At 31.7% G+C, this 19,820-nt stretch overlaps 1 protein-coding gene across 2 annotated transcripts in view; it reads left to right on the forward strand.

The window, feature by feature from the left end:
- LOC129952887 (high affinity cAMP-specific and IBMX-insensitive 3',5'-cyclic phosphodiesterase 8) overlaps positions 1–19,820 on the forward strand; it is a 169,790-nt gene that overhangs the window by 46,950 nt on the left and 103,020 nt on the right. For both annotated transcript variants that reach the window (XM_056065822.1, XM_056065818.1), the window contains exon 2: positions 4,561–5,341. In XM_056065822.1, coding sequence (XP_055921797.1) covers positions 5,141–5,341 — 201 coding nt within the window. In that variant the 5' untranslated portion in view covers positions 4,561–5,140. The remainder of the gene's footprint in view (positions 1–4,560; positions 5,342–19,820) is intronic.

Raw genomic sequence — 19,820 nt, forward strand, 5'->3', positions numbered from 1 at the left:
ATTTTTCTTTGTTCTTTACTCGCACAAAACACATTTGCTCGTCTTGCAAAACCAACTATTTCCTGTGCTCCGGAGTTTGCTCCTTTTCATGACAAACAAATTATTGTGTACCTTTGTGTAATCCTTGAAATGAAGAGAGAACTAAACTAGTTTCATGCTTTCATCCCATGAAAACAGGAAGACATAGTTTTTCATCAATCTAACGGGTGTTTTGTTACACGTGTGGTTTTCAATCTGGCAATACTTTTTGCCGAGTTGGTCTGACAGAATATCAAACACGTCACTACCGATTTTTGGAGTTTAACTCTTTGGTGTTCTCTATTGGCATATGGAACCATTGGTCTACATTTTTTTTTTCAAAATTGTAGTCGGTCATAATGTTACAGTCATGGGAAAACGCTATAGAGTCATGATGAATAAACGAGATATTAAATTTTTTTAAGGATAATTTTGATTAAAGCGATAACTCCCGTAGTGAGTCTGTGGTCTCCAAGATCTTTTGCTGGAATTTATTCAAGCCAGCCGCGGCTGCCACTTGCTTGAAATAATTTTTAAAACATAATGACAAGCCCTTAAATTTATAATTAACCTAAATTTTTGGAAATTATATGCCTTTTATTTATTCTCTAAACAACGCGGCTTAAAAAAAAAAAACAGTCTTTAAAATCGGATACGCTGATGGCATGATATTTTCATTTTTGCCTTTTTGGTTGCAAATAAAATAAATGCTATGTGTATACGCTTTAAATAAGTTTAATTAAGTTTTGAACTAAACTTAACTTACCCTTCTTTGAATTGTTAAAAATATACGTTGATGATAGGATTTTATACTTCTCGAATAGAAAAAAATAATCCAAAACACTCTAAGATAAATGTTGTTCATAAGAAAGGCTTTTTTTGGGGGTTGTAAAATGCCGTTTCGACTTCGGTTGAAAGACTCCTACAACAATATTATTAAATTATTTCAAAACTAGTGATACAATAAAAGTAGTTCTATAATGATTTTGAAGTTTTTAGTTTATTATTTATTTTAATCAAGTTATGATCAAATTAAAACATATATCTAATATAATAAAATGTGCATTTTTACCATTTTTTTAAATTAAAAATAAGAAAGCATTTTAAATTCAAATTAATTTAATCGCTATATTAGTTTGGGAAATTAATAATTATTACCGTTAATATATAAAGAGTAATTTGTTCTTGCTTTCGATACATATCTTCTCTTGAATCGAATATTAAGAATAACCCTAAGAGTTTTTGGTCATTTATTAACACGAACAGAAAAATTAACTGGGGTTCCATCTAGCATGACTTGAAATAATTTGTTGTCCGATGATATTAATATAATTTGCAATAACTTCGAGTCGTTTTTTCAATCTTATTTTAATAATCTTAAATTAGACTATGCTAACACAATAAATTCAGATCCTATGGTTGATCTTGGTAATTTACAATTATCTGTAGACAATGTCTTACAAGTACTTTTATTTCTTGAAAAAAGTCTTTCTATTTCACCAGATAATATTCCACCAATTCTTTTGAAAACTTCTGCTAATATACTTGCTTCACCACTTTGTATAATGTTTAACCTTTCTTTAAGTAATGATGAGTTCTTATATGAATGGAAATACTCTATAATAACTCCCCTTCATAAATCAGGTACAAAAAGTTCGATTGAAAATTACAGACCAATTGCAAAACTGCAGTTAATTCTTAAGGTTTTTGAAGCTGTAGTAAAAAACAAATTGTATTATCTTATTCACCATAATTTTTCAGCTTACCAAAATTTTTTCTTAAAAGGTAGAGGGCTACTACAAATTTATCAATATTTTCAAATTTTTGTATTTACAGATGGGAATGCGTTCTCAAGTCGACACTATTTACAATGATTTTTCAAAGTCTTTCGACATCGTTCAACATAGTGATCTGTTAAAAAATGTTAGAAATATATGGATTTCACTCTCAGCTCCTAATGTGGATGAAGAGCTATTTAGTAAGTAGAAAACAGGTTGTAAAAATTAATAATGCCTTTTCTAAAGAAATCATAAATTTGTCGGGTGTTCTTCAAGGTAGTCTCCTTGGACCACTTCTTTTTATCATTTTTATTAACGACTTATCATTACATCTTACCTTTTCCAAATTTCTACTTGTTGCTGACGATTTGAAAATATTCAGTTCCACAAATTCACTTAATGATGCAAGAAAACTTCAAATTGATTTAAATAACTTAATTAAATGGTGTAATATGGACAATGGGCTATATTTAAACAATAAGAAATGTAGCTTTGTGATATTTTCTAGAAATTACATTCCATTATATTATAATTATAAACTTGAAAACGACATTTTTCAAAGACCTGATAGCCATAAGGATCTAGGCGTAATCTTCGATTCTGAAATGAATTTCTCAAATCACATAGACCATGCGGCTCTATGCTAGGGTTTGTTTTTCGAAATTCAAAAGATTTGGAAGACCCGACCACTTTTAGAATATTGTAGTGTTATATGGAGTTCCTTTACCGCGTCTAGCATTTTTCGTATAGAAAAATATTTGGTTATTCAAATGTTCTATCTTTTGAGACGAGGTGTATTTTATTTGATCTAAAACCTCTTGCTCAGAGAAGAAAATTAAACTCAATACTTTTTGTTTTTAATGTCTTGAATTTGAATATTGTATCTATGTTTCTTATTTATGCGTCTTCTAGAAACTTGCGGCCTCGTGACTGTGATTTTTTAACTGTTCTTACCACAGCACACGTAGTACCCGTGGCATTACTTTTAATTCCTTCAACGTTCCATTCTGAAATGAAATTTAATTGTTAGTTTTTTAAATTGAATCGTGATGTAAAACAATGATGAACGATATAACAATATAGAATCTAATTTAAAGTTGCAGTTGGAAACAGCTTTTTTTTGACTGGGCAGTCGATTTGAAGAGTTTTGATTTTTGTAAAAAATACGTAATTGTAATGTGAGGGGTAAAGTTGAGGTCGATCTATATGTTTATAATGACTCTTGATTCACTATAAGCATTAATGCATTAAGCATCATGCTCTCCCTTTTTCCTTCTGAGAAAGCTCGTGCAGCGATATTCCTCATCAAACCGATAGTTTCTTTTAGGTGGCTGCTTAAAACCCAGTATGCCAAAGGCGGCTTCTCTGATTGCCACCTGGCAATGTTGCCACTGGTTAAAGATTGGTCTGGAGAACTCCAAGTTCCTTTGTGGATGTTGAGGTGTGGAAAATGTGTACTGGCTACGTTTCGCCCGCAGCAATAGCGATGAGCCTGAAGCCATTATCGGAAGTTTTGTCGTGCAGGCAATGTCACTCCACCAAAGAAGTCTTTAATTCCTAGCTTGGCATTAAAATCAATTTTAATATTTCAACCAGCACACTGCTCATATGATTTGACCAAGAGCTTGTTAAAACTCCTATGTTTTAAGACTTGTGGCCTAAGTCTAACTCCAATGAAAAAGCCGCATTCAAATAAGCGTTGTTAGTTTTGTCGGTAGCAGTAACGTTAGTAAATATTTCAGTTTTGCATCCTCTTTTGTATGGCCCATCCCATCGCATTTCCTGGAGGGTCGTGATATCTACTTTGTAGCAGTCTGGGGCCACAACTTATTGTTCGGCTGCGCATTGTTTTTTGAAAAGCTTGAAATTTAATTAACATAGATATCCCTTCATGGAGAATTCCCCAAAATCACAACAATGGTTCAAAAAGTTACAATGAATTGAATAGGTTAACCAGCATCTTGAAGGGTTAAGAGTCTGAATACTGAAAATCGAAAACTATTTCTGTTAATTATATTTCACTCAATTGTTTCTCTGTTATCCTGGCTTAGTTTTAAAGAAGAACTTTGACATTAATATTTTTCAGTTTTTTATTTCAAAATGCAGTATTTTTATTTTTAAACGTTTTCTTTTGGAATAACCTTTGAGTCTTGCAAAATTTAATTCCAATAGTATATAACATCATCAAAAAAGCTACTCTATTGTGTTCTGATCAGCCTTCCTAAACTTTTACATTAGCTCCTCAACACTCTTAAACTTTTAATCTAGAGTAGAGCTTTTTTCATTTGACCTATATGTAAGTATATTTAAATTAACACACGCAAATAGTGTAGTTAAGTTATTATTTCAAAACTCAATTAATGAAGTTGCATAAATATTAAATGAAACGTACATATAAACCTATTATTTTCTCTATAGCATTCTGATAAAAAAGGACTTAACCGAGCATATGCAAATGGTACATTGTTATTGTGTTGTGGGGCTTTTTAATTAACTTTCTCGATTTATTTTATGTTGTTGGTTTTCAATTCAAGAAAATCTATACGTTCAGGCAAACCCTATTAGTGTTTTCATCCTTTTCATTTCCATAAATATGCATATAAAAATGAAAAGATTTTACATACATAAATAAATATATATATTATATACACAAACATATATTATGTACATTTCCATCGTTTGTAGATTAAATACGATGATCCTCTTATGAAATCATTCCATCTATTCATTGGTTCTTTTTTACCCTCTTATTCTTCTTTTTCAGAACCTTCATGCGTCCTTGATTGAATTGTTTATTGAAAGTTACCGTTGCTGAAATATCCAGCCAAGAAGCACACATCCTTTTCATCGATGTGAACAATAACATTGCAAAATTTGAATGGAAAAAAAATCTGATAATTCAATTTTTGACATTTTACATAAGAAAAAATACTATGGAATTATAGTGCTTCGCAAGTTTAAAACGAAAAAAAATGCTCCTTAAATTCTATTCCCGAAAAATCACAATTACTGGTTTAAAAAATCCCATGTATCCAAGAGTGGATGAAAATATTAAGACAATTTAAGGAGCCAAACTAAATCCGAGATACATATTTTGTTTGGTATTGGGCTTTGAAGATATAAACACTTTCGTTGCTCAACTCAAGGACCAAAACGGCAAACTCTGTCGTCAAATTTAAAGAAAAAAAAAACAAGAGAATTTTCATAAAATATGGAATATCATTATCGTTATGAAAATTAGATGCAAAGTGTGACAAAGGACACAAGCAAGGAAACTCAGCATCATCACTCTTGGAGTATACATAGCATCGCCTCTTCCGCATTGCAACTTAAATCTGTGTGTCATGGGTTGTGCGCCGAGTTTTTTGTCAGACCAAAAGGATGGCAATATCTTGTTTTGCATTAACTTCCGTCGGACACGGAGGAGATGTAGTCTCCAAAATGGCAATGACGGGCTTCACAATGATGATTTGAATAATACGAATTTTTGCAACCAGTCCCTGTTGAATCCAATGCAAACAAAAAATGAGTCTGATTATGATAAGGTAAGTTTGGTTATATTATTAAAATAAATAATAAGCCTAGTTCTTATGCAGAAAGAATTATTCTAGGTGCACATTTGACGATAAATTATATAACAATATTTGAAGCTTAACAGAAAAATGTTTTTGGGGTTGAAAAAATGGAGGTACTTACAATACAAACAAAATATTTTACAGAAGGATCTGATAGTTGATGCTGTTGCAACACAGTTAAAAAACTTTACTTTGTTGCCAATATATATGTCAATTCCAGCTTTTTAATGGGTGAAAAAAGGCAAATGTTGTTCATAAATATCACATTTTATGTGTTAAAAATGGTAATAACATGGTGATTGTTCTCCTCCAAGTGGCCAATCATTTCTGGATTTTCAGCATAGATTAGTCAAGTGGAGGACAATAATGTGTCTGTCTCTGGAAACTTTGCGGTTACTTAACGTTTCCATCAACAAATCAATTGTGGAAGGAGCTGTGTGACATGTTACTCCGTTTTTCTTTTTTGAAGCAACAGCTCCTGCTCATATATAGCTGTTTAATTGAGTGAAGAAAAAGTCAATAAAAAAGTATTTGCTTATAGCAGTGCGTATTTACTGTAAAGTCCTGAGCAGCATCGTTTTTAAGGAAATGCTTGCTTTTTATTTCACCAATATATATAGGGGTGCATCAACACACATTTGAGGTATTTAATCAAATCTTATAAATACTGCAGTTTTTTTACTGACGTATCCATTCAACCAAAAAGTTATCTTAATTTTCGAAAAAAGTATTTTGAACACAACGATGCTTTTTAAAATGAGTTTGCACGAATTGGAAGCGTTGTTGTGGTGTCAGTCTATTTAAAGGCCCGAAGATGAAACTTGTTTCAGAAATGCATTTTTTTTAAATATTTTATTAAATTATTATTATTAATTATGTATACGCCCTAGTAAATATACAATTTGTATAACTATTTGTAACATTAATTTGGTGTTGCTAAGATTTTGGACAATATTCATCAGCTTTTAATTTAGAACCTGCTTCTCAACCACAAGTGAAATTTAGCCCAATTTTATAAATTGTATAATTATGTCTCATTACTTTTAACCTTTTCACAGGAAGTTATCGAAAACCAATTTGCGAATTGAAAACTTTGAAATCTAAATGAAAAGTTTTTAGATATATCGACTTCGAATAGATTTGGTCGTACAAATAATAACTTCAAAATTTCTTTTCAAAATGGAATGTTTTTTACTATAGCATTTAAAAATAAAATACATGATTAGATGGCACGAACTTAAACCTTTATGCAAAGAGTCTGTTTAAAAAAGGAAGTTTATAGGATTTAAAAATACACCTATAAAATAAGTCTGTCTTCAAAGATATAAATGCCATTTCAAATCAAAAATCAAATGGGGTGGTGCAACAGTCCGTTGTGAACCAGGCCTAGTGACTTACAACTCTCAACCGTTCCTGTGTGCGAGAACTGTTGTCGGGAATGGAAGGGACCTACAATTTAAGGCTGAATCCGAACGGCTAGTTTGAGAAAGCACTTTTTCATGACAAGAATTACTCTTGAAGGATTTGTCAATTCCTCGCACGAGGCAGTACCCGCGCAAATTATTTTTTTTAAATTAAGGTGGCACAGGCAGGGATTGAACCCAAGACCCCTTGCATGATAGTCCAACGCACTAACCATCATGCTACGGGTATTATAAATGCCATTTGATTCATCAAAAAAACTCCATTTTTCATTTTTTTTGTTAGACGGATTTTATTAAAATTGATTTTTTTTATATACAAATTTTCCATTTTTTCTTAAAAATATTTTTGTTATGCAGTTGTTTAGTGGTTGAATAGAAATTTCGTTAGCATGTCCTTTTTCCGCTCTCATAGGAACTAATTTTAATAATTGAGGTGTCAAAACAAAGAGAATTTTCCGTAGACTATGGGAATTGTATTTTATTGAATATTAATTTATGATTTGTTGAAAAACTTTAACTTTTTATTATAATAAAAATATAAAATACTCGGAAAATATTATGTTAGGTGAAATGGTCAAATACACACCATTTTTGTCGGTAAGCTAGTTTCATCCCAAGACACAACTCATCCTAGGACAACTCATCCCGGAAATGAAAAATACTTGAAAGCATACTTAACGAAAACAATTTGTGCTTCAACTAGTTCGTTCAAAGTTTTTTGTTTTGGATAGCTTTAATTTAATTACTGGAAGAACCAGGATGGAAAATAAATTATCTAAAGATAAGAAAGAGGCAAAACATGTATGTATAAATTGTACAGCGATCGCCTATTGGTTGTGTAGTTAGGTAGGTGTCTAAAACGGATAAGGAATAGTTCATTGGCGTGCTCAGCTTTAAGCAGATAGACAAACAAAGACATCTTTATGATGGTAATGAACGAATGTTATTTATAGGTAGAAGGTACTTACTTCAATCCAATAGCGTTCCTTCTACAAGTTTTCAGCGCAAACATAGAATTATTACGTTGAGCTTATTTTTTTCGTTTAAAGTTTAAAGTTAAAAAAAAACAAGCATACGAACAGGTACAAGAAATTGCTATTCATGTGGTTTTTACAGTCAGGCTCTTGTGCGTTTTTGGTTTCAGTTATGAAGTGCTACGTAACCAGTAGTCGTACATAATACCTTTATAGGTATAATGTGAATACGTTGAATGAGTGATTCTAATAGAAATTATATATATACTTTTTCTGGCCCGTTTCTTTAACTTGAACTAAGTATTAATTCTTTTATATAGGCGAAGGCAAGTAAAATATGTTTGAAACAACCTTATTCTTAAGGAATAATACTTTAAAATCATTTATGCAAAGGTACCAAGGTAATACTTTTTCATAGACACATTAAAATAGATTTTGATTGAATAATATATTATATCATATTCGTTAATCCGATGCAGTGGCGCTACACAGCTATCATTGGTATTTACAATAGTTATAGTTATAAAAAATATATAAATATGTACCAAATGCATTAATTTGGATAAAAGATAGGAATGTAATCAATTTTTTTTTTTTTTTCAAAATAATGCGCTCTTTCTACCTCATGCACAGTGAGATGGGAGGGGGTTACATTTAATGCAAGTAAAATAATTTTTAGAAAACTGATTTTAGATTCAAAATTTTACCTGAAAAATAAGTTTTTCTTCGAAAATTGGAATTTTATAAATAAAAAAACACTAGATTTTCATTATTTCGAAAATCGTTAGTGGATTTTTTATATATAAGATTTTTCAATTTTGTTTAGCGATTATAAATATACGCTCTACACTTGAATTTTGTAAACAAATGTTGAACCGTTTTTGAAAAACCAAAGAACGGTTCTATGAGCGGTATCTTTCCGCACCAATACAAAAATATATTTTTCTTACTAAAAGAAGAAGTTAAAAAATAAAATTTTAGGAAAAATTAAAAACAAATCTATCGGTTTGTTTTTGAGAAAATCCATATTTCGTTTTTTGACCAAATAAATTGTATTGGGGCCACTGTTAGTTTTGATATTAAAAAATGAAAAACCACCTAACGCGAATCTGCTCAAAACCTTAACTTCCTACTTTGAACTTAATTGACCCAATGGTTTAGGCTTTAAGAGCGTGCACAAAACAGAACAGATCGGACGGAATCGGGGGATCCATTTTTTTCGACTTGTCTACTTTAATTTCTAACGAGGCAACCAACTGTTTTTTTTAAATACAAACAAAATTTTAAAAAAAAAAGAATTCCTTATCTCGAATATTTTGCGAACCAAACCTGATATTACTTCCAAAGGAAATTCATGAATCGAAGAATAAAGTTTTTGACATCTGGAATAACTAAAAGCTGATAAAAAATTGTCTTCGACTCAAATATCTTGACAGAAAAATATTGACTTTTAACTTCTTTATATCTTGCTCAAAATGTGTTTAATCAATATTCGGTATAACTTTTGGAAATACAGACGAATAGATCTAATGGAAAGTTATCAGTGTGGGTCGCATCCAAGCTTTTTTTTAGTGATTTTAAAATAAAATACAGTGTTACTTGAAAAATTAAAAGAAAACTTCACTCACTTCTGCGAACCGTTTTATCTATCAAAAATGATAATCAAACTTATTAATATTTAATAATTTAATGGCAGTTTTGGGAAGATTTACAGCATGTGATTTTTTTGAGTTAAAACTTAACTACTTGCCCACACATTTCGGGCAGTATCTCCGCCATTACTTAAAAAATGTTAGTTTTTGCGCAACTCAAGTAACGATGCAATTGAGGAAGCTGCCATTAGTATTTTTCATGCAATGAAACTGTAACTGTTCAAAATAAGTTAAATAAACCATTCTTTTTAATTTTACAAATTTTAGTAAGTTCTTCCTTATAGAATAATTTTTTTTATTTTTTGTTATTGAGACATATTCAATCAGTTTTCAGTTACAATAATATTTAGTTTTACGCGACTTAAGAATAAAGGAGATGGCATATAAAACCAATAGCACATTTTCCTTTACTGCAATATTTTTTTTTTTTTTAAAGGATATCTATAAAGAAGTTAATAATAACTAAGTTTTCTATTTTTTAACATATGTACGTGTAAATATATAGTTCCTTTTCCTCTGTGAACATAAAATGTCTTTTAACTTTGATAATTATCTCTGTAAAAAATAAAGTCTTACGTCTGGGTATAAAATCAGTTTTCCAGTTTCAAATTTGAGGGAAATAATTTCGGCAAATTGTGTACTTGAGTAATTCGTACATAAAGTACATATAATATCACCATGTACATAAATATAGATACTGGTTTAGAAATGTGGAGTTTTGCCTGTGGTGTTTCGTATCCATAGCAATTCTATAAACATTATATCTAGACTTTGTGTCTACAAACATACATATTCCATTAAAAATGTACTCTTATCTTTTGTACTTCAACTGAACAGCTTCTGCTCAATATCAAATTGAATAAAGGGTTTAATTACTCACCAATTATACAATACTTAAGACATTTGTTTGCATAAGGAAAACAAAGTTACTATCGATGATGCTTATCGCAGTTCAAAAATAAAAACAAAACATTTGTCGCAATTTTGACATTCCCTCCTCAAAATGTAAACTGAAGTACATTCCAATACCTATTTATTGAACATACGTACATAAATATGATTTAGTTAATGTTTTGCTGAAAAAATAATTATACTAATTGAATTTACAGATAAATTAAAGTTCACATTCCTTATGCTTATACAAAAGCTCCTCTACACATTGTTTCACTTATTTTATATGATTTCAAAGTACAAATACATACATATAGGAATTCATAATTCAAAGTATTTATTAATAAGGAAACTGATTTTTAATTAGCTAATGACTTATTCAGTTATTCATAGCAAAGTATAAGTAGAAGCGATAGGAGTAGGAACCTTAAATAATCCAGTTTGAACATTTTTGAAAAGGATAAAAAGTTTTCATAGGCAGTCTAGTATGAATGAAATCTTGAAATTCTGCACTGCACTAGACCATTAGTATTATAAGATTGTTTCGCCTGAGTTTCTTAATTACATTTATTGATATTTATAATTTCATTAACTTTATGATTTAGAGCGTTAAAAGAAAAAAATACTTTTTGTTAAAATTCAATAATCAACAAACAATATAAACAAAAGCTTAAAATATTCATCTTAAAAGTACTAATGATTATTAAATGGAGAATAATACAAATATACCTGACGAAAAAGACGAAATTTGAGATTATAATCAGGACTAATGTTTTTTTGTAATTACATATATCAACAAACTACATTTTAACAAATCAAAGTCTAATATGAATAATATACTTCATTTTTGAAAACACCCTTTGTTTGTCCTTGTGCAAACTCGTTACTTTTTAGTCCTAACAGCGTGCATTAATAATTCTCCAAAAATTGTTAAATACTTTTATAGTATGATCTTCCCGTAAGCTATGTTATACATAAATTATATGAAGATATAAATACAGCCTTAGCTTAATATTAGTCCTCTTTTATCGAATAAAACTGTACCTTGAATCAGCTCGAGTTAAGTGTTTTAATCCTTTGCCGAACATTGCGATCTGATTCTCAAAAATATTTATTTAAAAATAATCAAAAGTTTTTACTTATAAAGTGTATCGCATAAATATGCCGAAAGAATTTGATAATTTTCTTAGCAAAATAACAGTTGCTATTCTCAAAGACATTTTACGATTAATTTGACGAAAAAACTGAAGGCACAAAAGCGATGCAAAAATGAGAGTTTGAGACGCAGTTAGAGGTTATGCCAAGGAAGAACTGCAAAAGCTTGCAAAATATTTCATGCCTGATCGTAAACGGAACGAGTCAGAATCATCTGACGATCACGGATCTGAGCTGTAAGGAGAATCACCTGCTGGACAAAGTGATGACATCGATGAAGAGCTAAATAATCTGCGATAAGCATGCAGAAAGAGGAGATTATTCTACTCAGACGTAAGCTGAAGGAACTGCAGATCAAAGACGCTGCTCATGAAAACCCAATTCAAAGGCCACGTGTTTCTAATAATTTCAAAGACATGGAAGACATAATGTGTCCATACAGTGAGGATGACAACTTTGCAATTGACAGACGGGTCGAACATTTTGAGGAATATTCAGAAACCCTCTATCTCGACGACCGTACCAAGTTCATATTCGGAAAAAGGTTTCCTACTGGAACTGCAGGAATTTGTATACGATCTTTGAGAACTCGAACGTGGACTCAACTGAGAGATGCTCTTATGGGTGAGTTTAGACGAATCGTACCTAAAGCAGATTTTTTCAGTGAGCTTGAGGCCATACACTTCACTTGCTTTAAATGTGGTACACGTGGTCACACTGCAAAAAATTGTTAAAAAATAAACCAATTTTAACACTCAAGGCCAACGGCAACAGCAATGAGGATTACAAACAAATATCCAGGGAATTATTTAATCGAGAAAGAAGCAGATTCCAACAACGATGCAGCCTAGGAACCAACAATTTTGAAAAGACGATTTCTTATCGATTCATTGAGTGCGGCTTTGAATGTTCATCTGTACTCACAACACTCTTAGACTCAGGAGTCCGATTAGTTTCATCAAGGAAAAATAGTTGCCGCCGTCGTCGTCGTTGATATTACCTCTGGATAAAAATAGTCAGTCATATTTTGGGTTCAACAACAGCCCGCTCCAAGTCTTGGGAAGTGTTAATACTTTTATATTTTTTGAAAATTTAGAAACAAATTTATCTCTTTTAGTAGTTAAAAACAATTCCATGGGTTATCCAGCTGTTCTGGGACGAAACTTTAGCGATAAAATTGGTATGGTGCTTACGAGATGCGAAAATAAAGCTGAAGGTGATATAAACGTAAATTTGTTAGAGTCATCAAACAAAGTCGTCGAGCGTAATCGTTCATCAGATGTGACATTGTCGTCATTGAAATTCAAATTTTATACAACACTTAACGGACTGACGAATGAAACTAAACACAAAAATTCTTATTTTTTAAAATAAAGTGGAGAACACTGCATTATGAAAGTTGTAGTATATATACTAAACTATGTACATACATCACAGACTGTATTAAATTGATAAGTTTTCTCAAATCAATGGTAATGTTTAATAGACAGTCACTTAATTGTTGGTTTTCGGAGCTGTGACATGCCAAAGGACTGACGTTTTAAGAACTAATTCTGTTTGTTTTTTTTTTAATAACTTGTATTAAAAATGAAGAACTGAAATGCGGTGACTAAATAAAAGTCTTTAAATTGTTTTAAAATAAATTTGTATCTAAATAAAATATAATAAGTTTTTTTATATATAACATTGAGTTACCTAACTTTTGTATAATCAGCCAGTAATAAAATTATGCAACTATAAATCTAAAATTTGTATATTGAATTTAAAAATTGTATATTGAAACCAAAAATATGTATTGGTAATTGGCATAAGCCTTCCTCTAACTTATCCATGTGTCTCTGTGTTTGGCTGATATATATGAATACACATATGTTTGCACTTTGGTCCAATTGTAAAATTGTTAGTTTCTTTATTTCCTTGGCCCTTTGATGATTTTAGCTCTTCCAAATACAATTGTGTATTCTTCTAAGTACTTAATTTTTTCTTCGCTTTCTATCTGTTTATTTGAAATCCATAATTTTCACACAAGGTAGTTAGTTTTATTCAACATGTCTTCAAATTATGTAACCATATCATATATTTCGTGTTTCACCGAGTTAAAAGCTTTACTAAAGTCAATAAATAGAAAATAAACCGGTAGTCTTAATTGATTGCATTTTTCTATTAACTGATTCATTGTTCTCCTTTTGGTTGCTTGATATTAAAATCTACTTTGATGGTCTTGCAAAGCGTTTTGGAGGAGAGCTTGTAAATTGTCAAAATGTTACTTATGGGCCTATAATTATTGAATCGTCCCTCTTTCCGTTTTTGTGTATTATAATATTATCGTTGTTTCTTTCCATTGTTCTATCTTTCGTTATTTCAAATCTTATAGTTTTTCTAAGTTCGTTTAGCTCTATTATTACTCGGTTAAACAGTTGTGGTTTTAGTCTTAAAATTTCTCTTTTAAAAATAAGAGTGAAACTCAAATATGTGAAGATTCCGACCATTCGGAAATCAATCTAAATGGGTATAACCTAGTGCCATTATTCTTTCCTCATCATGGATTAGCCATGTATATAAGAAATTACGTTGCACAATATGGTTTTTGCCTTAACACAAATTTCAATTTCATGTAATTAAAATTTACGGTACATAAGCACATCATCCACGCATGTTTTTAATATCGAGGTCCAAATCTGGACAGAAATTAAACTTTTAACGAATTTGATGCTCTGTCTGCCTCCATTCAAAGAGTTGTTGGCCATTATCCTCACACTGAAATCGTCATTGCGGTTGATTTCAATGTACACAATTCTTCTTAGCTTCGCTGTTCACTATTCTGGCAAGTCAACACCCGAAGGAAGGTATTTAGGTATTTGCTGAGTTAAATTAATTAACTCATTTTGTCGATGAGCCAACTCGAATCCCTGACGTTGCTGGTCAATTCGCCAAGACTCTAGACTTGTTTCTTACCTCTGATCCTTATAAATAAACTGTCAGTGTATTATCGCCTCTAGGCACATCAGACCATTGTGTCATATCTTCAAATTTATCATGCCAAAAAAACGTCAGTTAAAGTTAAAACCCCTACGAGAACCGTTTGGAAATTTGAGAAAGCCAACTGGGACGAACTCATTGAATTCTTTAGGTACTTGTGACTTGGAGTCCAGGGCAGATATGATAAAAACCTAAATTCTTTGTGCAATGAGAAATGTTATCCCGAAGAGGTCAAATCTATCAAACCCAAGGAAAACTCATGGTTCGATTCGAGCTGTAAAGAGATTATTAGGATCAAAAATGTAAGTTTCCTGAATTACAAAGCCAACCCAACTGAGGAAAAGCGGAATACGTTCAAACAAGCTGGAAAGATCTGTAACGGACATATACGACGCATTATATTTGTACATGACTAGAAATTACAGCAAAAAATACTACAATGTCCCAATGGTAGTACAAATTTCTGGTCATTTGTTAAAAATGTGCATGACACTACGTCTTCGTCGGTTCCGACGCTCGTTTCCAATGACACAACCTATGTAAGGTCAATTAATAAAGCCGATTTGCTTGCAGCACAGTTTGCTGTTAATTTGATGCTGCCAGTGAGTGACATGGCTTCGCCTGTACTTGAAACCGAAAACGATCTATAGGACGAATCTTCTTTCGCACTCGCTCAGTTACTAGATTACTGAAAAATCTCGACATTCACAAATCCGCTGGCCCAGATAGTATCTCCCTAATTATTCTGAAGAGGTGTTGTTCAACGCTGGCAGAACCACTGAGTAAACTTTTCCATCTTTCCTGCTCTACAGGTCAGCATTTGTTCAGCCTGTCCCTAAAAAAGGCTAATCGTCCTCTTCCTCTAACTATCGTACAATAGTGTTCACGTCCCATCTTTCCAAGGTCATGGAAACGCTGATTAATTATCAGCTCAAGAAATATCTTGAAGAATGGAAGCTTCTTAATGACCGACAGTATGGATTCCGTAGCAATAGGTCCACTGGTGATCTCATGGTTTATCCAACCGAACAGTGGAACAAATCCTTACATCGTTTTGGAAAAAGTAAGATTATTGCACTTTATACTTCTATACTATAAAGCATTTGATAGAGTTTGGCATGCTTTTGGTATTCATGAATCTCTTCTTGGTTGGATTAGAAATTACCTTTCGGACCGTTCAATACAAGTTGTATTGGATGTTTGCAAGTCTGCTGGTGTCCCGCAGGGCTCCGTTTAGTCTCCGACTCTCTTCCTCATATTCATAAATGATCTTATGTCTGCCACTTTTAATCCATTAAACTGTGTCGCCGATGACAGTACCCTCAGCTTCTCATACTCGTTTATAGATTCACATCCTTGTCCTTCGGATATGGAACTTAAACGGCAGCGTATGATAAAATCATTAAATTCTGATCTTGATAGTTTCGAAAACTCAATGCTGTTTCCTGTCGTTAAGTTTAACAAACCCCCGATGCCACTATCTATGAGTGGCACTTTCATCCAGGAAACTAATCAACTGTCAGTACTCAGTAGGTGTATCACAGATCACCATTTTCTCCGACGGTGCAAGAAATTTTTCACTCCTTCTGATCTGACTGTAATTTACAAAGCCTTTATCCGTCCAAGGTTTGAATATAATTCGCATATCTAGGCAGGTGGCCCTAAAACAAGTTTAAATCTCTTGGATAGAATACAAAAAAAGGTAAAATGATAGGCAATAGAACTATAATCGAAACATTTACATCGCTAGAAGACCGTCGCAATGCCTCACGTTGTCTTATCGATATTTTTACAAACAAAGTTTTGTCGAATTAGCCAGTTGCATTTCACCCCCTAAAAGATTCAGCCAAAATACTCGCTGTTTCAGAAATGTTCATCAGTTTACTCTTGAGCTCAATTTCGGGCGTACTGTCAAGTATAGAGATTCTTTCTTAAATCGCACATCCGAGAGTGTGGAATGCTTTGGCCAACTCTGTTTGATGTTCAGAACTTTAAGACCAATGTTCCCTATTTTCCTAACTCTCGCACTGTGATTAAAAATAAACATACAAGTGCATGTAAATTATAAAAAAAAAAAGTTTTGGTATAGTTGGATATTTTTTCTTTCAAAGTCCTTGTGTTCATTATGGAAATTTTGGCTGTAGACTTTATAATATTTTTTTAAAAGCTGAATGATCTTTGTCTTTATATTTCGTTATGGATAATTATTTTTCGTTCATAAACTTTTTAGGGATAAAATAAGTTTATCGATTTCTTCTTAATGTTATATGGTCAACTTTTATTTTCATTCGTACTACTCTGTGATCGGTGTTAACATTTATATTATTAAGGACAATTATTTCTTGGATGGTTTTAAATGCTTGTGAGGAGGAGGTCTATTTCGCTTTTATAAATTTCAAATGCAATAAATCGAAAATTTAGCTCGGATTGAATAATATTATGATGCCTATTCTTATTTGTTACTATTGATTCAAACTTTTTAAGACAATATACCTTACTTTCTAACAACCACACGAAGATTAGTTCGTTAGCTCTTCCGGGTTTTTGAATTAAACTTCAAACTTGTCTTTTTCTCAAATTAAATTAAATCTTAAAGTGATAAAAACTTTAATATACTGAAATATTTCTTCCAATTCATAACCAATCTAAGGCCTTCTATAAATATATACAATATATCAGCTATGAAGAAAACTAGATTAGGTACTCTAGGATCACATACAACGCTTGCACAAACTTCTTCAAATCCCATCCAATAAACCTATATTTCTAAAATTAATCCCAGTTAAGGACGACCACCACACATGACCTAACTTTGGTCATCCAAAGGATGAAGAAAAAAAAAACAATTCACTTTGCCAACCTCACTGTTCATTTATATAAACGATAAATTAATAAAGTCTTCCAATTACTACTACAGACTACTTCTCAGTCGGCTGCTGACCATCCTAAAAATTCCACCGCCCTTTATTACAAGTCAGTCTCATTCTGCCCTCAGTCACTCGTACGCCATTGCCATCATCGTCAACATCAGTGTGTAGTGTTGTCCTGTCCACAAAGTATTGATTCATGATGTTTATATACATATTTCCTTTTGGAATCACGATTGAAACCCTGATAAAGGAGCGGATCGTTATTATTATTAGTATTGACGGAAGGTAAGAAGGATATTGGAGGAGGGAGGAGGATGTATAAATACAGGCTATGGAAAACATTGAGGACAATATAGACTAACTCAATTTGGAAAGGCACTCGAATGAACTACATATAGTCTCCATCATTCACCCGGGTAAACTTTTAGCTATTGAAGGAATCATGAATTTTTGTACTAATAAGAATTTTTTGATATTAAAGTTAAATAACAACAAAAGTTCAGTTTTCATTTTATGTGCACATGCATATATATATCTAAGATTTAAAATTAATTCTTACAAACAAATAATTATTCCAAGTACATATGTATACAATTGCCTTAAAATAAAAAGGGATGTAGATTTCCTCCAGAATGTGAAAAGGGAACAATTTTTCGAATGATGTTATTTTACGTAGCGTAGGAAGTTAAAATATACGATTTTTATAAATGATAATGGTGATGCCTCATTAATAAGGTGTATTGCGAAAGACTTACGTAAGACTAGCTCAAAATGTATTCATTCTCTCTCCAATATAAAATCCAATGTTAAATAGATGAATTACAACAATTTTTGATTATCGAGCTAGTTGTATTTTTGAAACGCCAAATATGTAAACCTTTTTAATCGAATTTTGGTAGTAGACTGTTGACCTTGAGCTTACAGATAGGGCAATTTGCTGATATTAAACATCAAATCGTATTTTCAACATAAACTCTTGAGTGACACATACACATAGTCCAAAAAGCCTTTGTACAGCTGGAATGTTTTGAAATGTTTCTTAAAATGTAGAATTTAAGATATCAAAACTTTTTGTAAATTACCAGGAATAAAATATAAAGCATTTTATTTTCAAAACTTATTATATCAAAAATCCACAGCACAAAAAGAATAAATAAGGAACAAATAAGTCTCTGTACAAATAAGTCTCTCTACAGTAAAAGTAACTTAATAATTAGTAGAGCCTCCTTTTCTCTGTATTACTTCCTTCAATATGTTTCTCATCGAATAGACAAGCTTGGCGGTCATATCTCGAGAAATGTTGTTCCATTCGTCAAGTAGGATCGTTTTAAGGTTATTTTTGTTGGCGATTGTATGCTGACGAATATTTTTTCTAGGTGATCCCACAGATGCTCAATAGGATTGAGATTTTTAGACTGAGCGTAGTGTTTCACTTGCGTACTAACATTGGACAGTAACCATTCCTTAACCAGCTTGGCCTTATGTTTAGAATCATTGTCCTGTTGAAAAGTAAAGTTCATGAAAAGATCCAATTTTTGGGCACTTTTTCCTTAAACTAATCAAGTTCACAAATGTATCCACTGTATTTCCTATGAAAACGAAGACTCCAACTCCGCCGGAAGATGCCATACAGCCCCACACCATTACATTGCCACCGCCGCCGTGCTTCACAGCAGATATCAAATTGTTTGGGTTAAGTGCAGTGTTATGCTTTCTCCACACCATAGTGCGTCCGCACCTGAACCAAAGATGTTGAACGTAAACTCAAACTTAAATATTGTTAAGTAAGTAACCAAGAATTATAAAAATGAGAAAAATACATTGCATAAAGTAAAAACAAAAGAATTTTCAATTGTCGCAATAAATAAAGATTGTTTAATTAAATAAATCCTATTTTTCTTCTTTACTGAACTTCGTCACTTTACGCTTGAAGAACTTTAAGAAATATAAAAAAACTTATTCCCAGAGGAATATTTATTGAAAATATGTTTTGGCCGAAAACTGAACAAAGATCTCAATTTTTCGCATAAAAAATGAAAAAAAAACCATAAAACATTGTTTTACATTTCAATGAAATTAAAATCACCAATCAGTATTTTCATATTTTTAAGGGTTAACAAAATTGAATTGTTGAACTTTGATAGCAAAAGGAGTGCAATAGTTATAAAACATTATTTTTTTGCCTAAAAATAAAAAATAACTCAAAATATATAAATCATAGAAATGTAATTTTAGTTTCATTTAAAAGATATTTTTGACACCTTTATTTTAATACCTTCTTGGTTTTTTTTAACTTTTCTGTATCTAAAGATAATAGCATTTATGTCGAAAAAAGGCTGATTTTTAATGGTTGGACATTTCGAACTTCAATCTCAAATATCTCGGATCTCCCATAAGTTATCGACAAAATATTTTTGCAGATATATCCGGCTTAAAACAACCTTTAATTTGATACCAAATTGATTGGTGTACACTCCGGGCCGGACGTCCCTTATAAAATAAGC

The sequence above is a fragment of the Eupeodes corollae genome, chromosome 3 (assembly GCF_945859685.1).
Source record: "Eupeodes corollae chromosome 3, idEupCoro1.1, whole genome shotgun sequence".
Lineage (NCBI taxonomy): Eukaryota > Metazoa > Arthropoda > Insecta > Diptera > Syrphidae > Eupeodes > Eupeodes corollae.